General features: G+C 35.9%; 1 protein-coding gene across 2 annotated transcripts in view; it reads left to right on the top strand.

Moving 5' to 3' along the window:
* Nucleotides 1-6000, top strand: part of LOC142143770 (carboxypeptidase B-like) — a 50225-nt gene continuing 44225 nt past the window's right edge. For both annotated transcript variants that reach the window (XM_075201903.1, XM_075201902.1), the window contains exons 1-6: nt 1-88; nt 187-262; nt 2396-2520; nt 3040-3145; nt 3964-4065; nt 5201-5302. In XM_075201903.1, coding sequence (XP_075058004.1) covers nt 18-88; nt 187-262; nt 2396-2520; nt 3040-3145; nt 3964-4065; nt 5201-5302 — 582 coding nt within the window. In that variant the 5' untranslated portion in view covers nt 1-17. The remainder of the gene's footprint in view (nt 89-186; nt 263-2395; nt 2521-3039; nt 3146-3963; nt 4066-5200; nt 5303-6000) is intronic.

The raw sequence follows: 6000 nt of genomic DNA, 5'->3' as shown, positions 1-6000 counted from the left end.
GACCAGTTTGAAAAAACATGAAATCCCTGTGGACCTTGATTTGCCTCTCCGCTATCTGCTTGGTGTCATCAAGTTTACCTTTTCATGGGTAACTGTCTTTTTCTGTTATTTAAGAGAGTGAGTAAGCTCAGCATTGCTTGATTTAAGTTTAATACTTTACATTCTAACGCAGAACATGTATTCCAGACACAAAGTTTTACGGGTTAAGCTGAAAACAGAAGAACATGTCAACCTCATTAAAAATATGGACAAGAAGTTTATTGTAAGTTTTTTTTTACATTTATTTTACAAAACTCATTTGTGCATTAGTATTTTATGGTGCATAGCTAGTGAATTAAAATTTATTGCTTGAAGGGGTGCTTTTCTGACAACAAGACAACTAATTACAAAAATGCCTACAGTATTGGTTTAATAGGTAAATATTTGTGAACTTACTCTGTACCTTCCATATGAGAAATCTAACCCTTGTCTAGAGGCTTCCAATTTCTTAGATGTGGGAATTTTTTTTTATACACAGTAAAATTGTATATCACTAATCAATAACTTGATCTCATGATGCCTTCCAGATCTTGTTAAATGCATTTAAATCTACTACACAATACTCTAAAATAACTGTCAGTGATCTGTTGTGCTTTTAAATTTAGGACAGTGTTCTGTAATGTTGCAGAAATAATGTTTCAAGATAATGGTTTGAGACAATTTAGGATCCCTAAAAAAAAAAAAAACATTCCGGGGGAAAACACTCTACACTTAAAAAAACATTTAGAAGACTTTGATGGCTTATATATTTTGTTTCTGCTTTCTGCTACAAAACAAATTGTAACCTGTAGACCTGATATGTACAATGATACACATACCATATGTCAGGCTATCTAACCTCCAGTCATGCATTTTACTACTCTGATCACAGATGACAAAAAGCTGGTGGGCAGCGCTTGCAATGTCTCTCATACATTGTGGCTTTTAGGGAAGCTGTGACCACTAGCAGCTGAGCAGAAAGGAGTTAACAGGTTTAATTAATCTGCAAGGCAAGAAAGAAGGATAGGGCGCAAAATAGTGTAGTATTTTAGGATTATTTCAAGATCCTTAAATCATACTTGCCAATTTTTTGTATATTTGGCTTCCGGCATCCTCTCGGAAGGAAGTGGGGTGCGGGGACGGGGTCATTTTGGACGTGACGTAATGATGCAAACGCGTCATTTTACAGCAGGGGGGGGGGCAAATTCCGCGATTCCCGGAGAATCACAACATTTTGGTCATATTTCTGCACAGTTCACTAGGAAGTGGGAGAATGCCATACACTCCTGGGAGTCCGTGAGACCCACCCGAAATGCGGAAGTCTCCTGGACATTCCGGGAGAGTTAGCAAGTATGCCTTAAATACAATATATATGCGTACCAAGCTTGTCAAAGTATTCAAGCGCATCCAAAAACCTCATCCCTGAATATTCAGTAACATCAGAAGTAGGTTTAGTAGTGTATACCCAAAACATAGAACAAACAATGCCAGAGATAGTGCATTATCTTTTTAAGCAAACAAGTGTACACCACTCCCAATCCAGTGTGTGTGTATATATATATATATATATATATATATATATATATATATATATATGTGTGTGTGTGTGTGTGTGTGTGTGTGTGTATATAATCACAAAGTCTAAGCAGCTGTAGTAACCTTTATTAGGTTACCCCACCTCACAATAGCTGCACAATAGGACTCATTTCCACATGAATTGTCTTTCAGAGGATCACAGCCTACACACCTCTACAAGTGTAAGGGATCACAAGTATTAGATACGTGTAACTCTGAATATGGGCAAAAGTTGTGCACATGCACAGTAACACAACTTTATGTAAAGTGTAGCTGCAATGCGCAAAAGCACTTATGTCCAACTTTAAATAAGGCCCTTCCGGGAGTTGAAAGGGCATATTTATGGGGAGACTGATCCTGGGTTAATGGGTTAATGAGTGGTCTCTTTCCCCTTGCAAAAGAATTAGATTTTTACATGTACTTAGACGAGATCTGTCTTCGCTTTCACTACAATCAGACTCTTTTTGCTGCTAAGAACACTTTATAAGGAGAAGTACATTTTGAGCACAAAAAATACATATGTAATAAAAATGATTAAAATGGATAAATGTAACACATGAAATTAAAAGAGTACCAATGTCCCCCTCATTATCATTTTAAGACATACATAGGCAGTATTTTAGAAAAATCAAAAAAATGTCATTAATTCAGGTGTGGTAAAAAAGTGAAGTAGAACTTTCCAAATAAGTCCTTACGCACTCAGTGGACAAACAGAACCGACATTAAATGTGCGGTACATATCCAAAGCATTTATTTTATTATTAGAAGCATGAACAATAATCTTGTTTCACTTTTCCTTTAGCTGGATTTTTGGCATCCGGATTCATCAACAAGAATTGTACCAATGAGGACTGTCGATTTTCACATTCATGCCAATCAGTCAGAATCACTTCTACAACTGCTGACACAGAACACCGTAGAGTATGAGTACGTGTCAATGTTTGTCTGGCATAAACCAATTTAAACAGGTTTTATTTTATATGTACTTTTGCCAATATGCACAATTTTACTTTGAACGGTAATTCCACAAATTCTTTGTATGAATGGACTTTAACAAGCAGGATGGAAACATGTATGTGTTTCGGGACGCGACGGGGGACATTTGTACGAAACAAATAAGTTGTGCCACTCTGCATTGTCCCTGGCAGGTAAATGAGCCCACAGAGTGATTCATGCCGTTGACTCAGAGGAACAATAGTACTTGTAAATATGTAAATTTTGTTTGTAAATTGATACAAGACAAAAAGTGGGTGAAATTTCATAAATATTATATAGTTTAAAAAAGGCTACTTGGGAAAACTGCAATTTCCCATATGCTAAGAAATCAACTGTAGCTCTAAGTTATTTTTCAGATCTTGACACAGAAGGAAATGTGCAGGTCATGTGTGCTTTATATTTAATAGGACATAAGAAAAAACCTTCATTACTTATATTCTTTTCTATTAGAGTTTTGTTCCATGATCTTCAGAAAGGGATTGAAGCCCAGCTGGACAACCGGAAGGTTCGGAATTCTAAGAAGCACAGTTATACTAAGTATAATGATTGGGAAACGGTGAGAAAGCTAGATTTTATTAAATAATACATATAAGACTATTAATTTATACAAAATATAGACTATATAATCTCCATTACATTAGATAATAAACTCCTAGTTCTGCACAGTATACATAATACAAATTGTACAAGGCACTTCAGAGTACTATGGGGCCTATTTAGGAATTATCTGTCATCACAATGATGACAGATGACTTTTCGGGACAATTTACTATAAAAATCATGTCAGGACAGCGCATCCAGTAGGAGACTGTCCCGGCGATGACTCTTTTCTAACGACAACTCCAGGTTCTGACCTATGGTCCTTGAAGTGTTTCAGGTTGCCCATCACTGATCTAGCACATGTGAGAAAATGATAGCTAGGGGTATATTTACTAAACTGCGGGTTTGAAAAAGTGGATCTGTTGCCTATACCAACCAATCAGATTCTAGTTATCATTTATTTAGTACATTCTACAAGATGACATCTAGAATCTGATTGGTTGCTACAGGCAACATCTCCCCTTTTTCAAACCCGCGGTTTAGTAAATATACTCCCTAGAATCTTTTTACTATGCCAAGACATCCACTCTTCTTTTGTAGAATGTCTGATTAATCTACCACAAAGATTCAAGTACTTAGTTACATTTACAACTTCACTGTCAGTGAAGCTTAGGAAGTTGTGAAACATTGCTCATCAGCTCTATGCATAATATAATTTATTTAATTTTTTTTCACAAATTGACCATTTTAGTCCACACATTTTGGACAAATCTTGATTAAAAATCATTGTGTGTGAGTCCTGCATTACAATATTCTTCACATGTTTGTTTGCAGATTGCTGACTGGACAAGCAAAATAGCTACTAAACACCCAAAGCTTGTCGAACGCCTTGAAATTGGCAACACTTTTGAAGGCCGTCCAATGTATGTTCTTAAGGTGAGGTAGAGATTACTACGCTATTTCTTGTTAATGGTTCACTTGAAGTACCCAGCCCTACCTATAAGGAGGAAGGCGCAACACGCCCCCAAGCTGTTGTATTGTGGTAGACAGGAGATCCCTGAAAGGAAACAGATTTTCTCTGTGTATTAAATGGCAAGCTTTAAAGCCTACTTGCAAGTACCATTGTAGAAACCAAATAATGTTCTATAACATGAATATTTTGCACATCCATCACTTAGTATTTAAGTTACACAATTAGAGAGGTAAAATAAAATACATATGGTTAGAGTACCCATTAATATCCAAATAGATGTATGAAACGTTTACCCAGATGGCAGAACTATATGTAAAATGATTTTGGAACTGGCATAAGACTGGTTCACATATTCAACTCAGTGCTTTATTTGTAGATCAAAAAATAAGCAGAGCTGAGATATAAAAAATGCACAATGTATGACCTATGCTGGGAGGTTTTTTTAATACAAAGTAACCTTAGTAATACACTTATTTAGATGAGAATAGATCTGTTTCATAATAAAACATATAACCTTCATCAATAGGGCAAGCCCAATACAAGCTCCATCTAACAGAACTTCACTGTATACAGATATATTTATAATTATAATTATGCGTACTTGGTGTTTAAGAGTAGAGAAAAGTATTAGTATATGTTGATTAGTTTGATACATAGGGCTGATTCATTAAGGAGAGTAAAGCAAAACAAATGAGTAACTTTTCACCTGGGCAAAACCATGTTACATTTGAGGGGGGTGATAAATTTAAAATGTGGAGACAGATTTATAGTTGGGGTAGGGCATGTCCTAGATCAACTTCAAATTTCAGTATAAAAATAAAGCTATCAAGTATCTGTGTGCTACATGAAAAATCAGCCAGTATTTTCCTTTTGTGCTAAACAATAATAAACTAATTTACACCCCTTGCATTGTAACATGGTTTGTCCAGGAGAAAATTTACTTTCCTTAATGAATCAGGCCCATTGTGGTATTTGCCTCAGACAGCAGAAGAACTAGGCCCATATATGAAGGCGTTCGGCTATAATTTCCTATTAGAATAATATTCATCAAAAAATGTTTATTATGTGATTACACTTTGTCTTTATTACACTGGAAAGGTTGGGAAGTCAAGCACTACAGAGACAGCCATCTTTATGGACTGTGGTATACATGCCAGAGAATGGATTTCACCTGCCCTCTGCCAATGGTTCGTGAATGAGGTCAGTAACATCACATATTAATTTTATGGGAACAGTTGCACTCCATGGGATACAGACAGTGAACCCAACATAAAGAGGGTTAGGCACATGAGTGAGCTTGCCAACCCCAGTTGATGGAGTGGTTAACTCCAGACTTAGTTGCTCTTGGTATGTCTGTTTTCCAATTTGGGCCGAATTATCCTTCTTTGTTTTTCCCTTACTCCTAGTATGCACCTTACTGTATTGTCCTACAAGACTGTAATGACTGTAGGGACACTGATGCCAGTTATATAAGTAAAGGGCTGATTCATCTAAACCTTTTGTTAAGGCTCATTTAACCCTACTGTTCTATATGCAAGCACATTGATCAAGGATTAGCAAAAACCATGATAGTGTCTGAAAGAAGGGTAGATGCCTGACCTTCCCTAAAAATCATTGATCTAAGAGCAGCCATTCTAAAAAACTCTCTTCCCTATTGACTCTATTCATTGCTCTATGAAGTGGCCTTCTCCCATGGAGGACACAAGTTGTACAGCTTTATTCTGGTGCATTAGTAAAATAAAAGCAAATATATTTTTATAATACTTTTATTTATTGAAGAATTTGAAGTACTTATTCTAATAATTTGAAGATATCCTTAGTGTACCTGCTGTACTTAATTTTGTATGTGTTTCACATTAAGAATTTAATCTTGAAAAAATGTTTTTAATCTCTTAAAT

This window comes from Mixophyes fleayi, chromosome 3, assembly GCF_038048845.1.
Source record: "Mixophyes fleayi isolate aMixFle1 chromosome 3, aMixFle1.hap1, whole genome shotgun sequence".
Lineage (NCBI taxonomy): Eukaryota > Metazoa > Chordata > Amphibia > Anura > Limnodynastidae > Mixophyes > Mixophyes fleayi.
The sequence above is the reverse complement of the archived record's forward strand: the minus strand, read 5'-3'. Positions and strand labels throughout refer to the sequence as shown.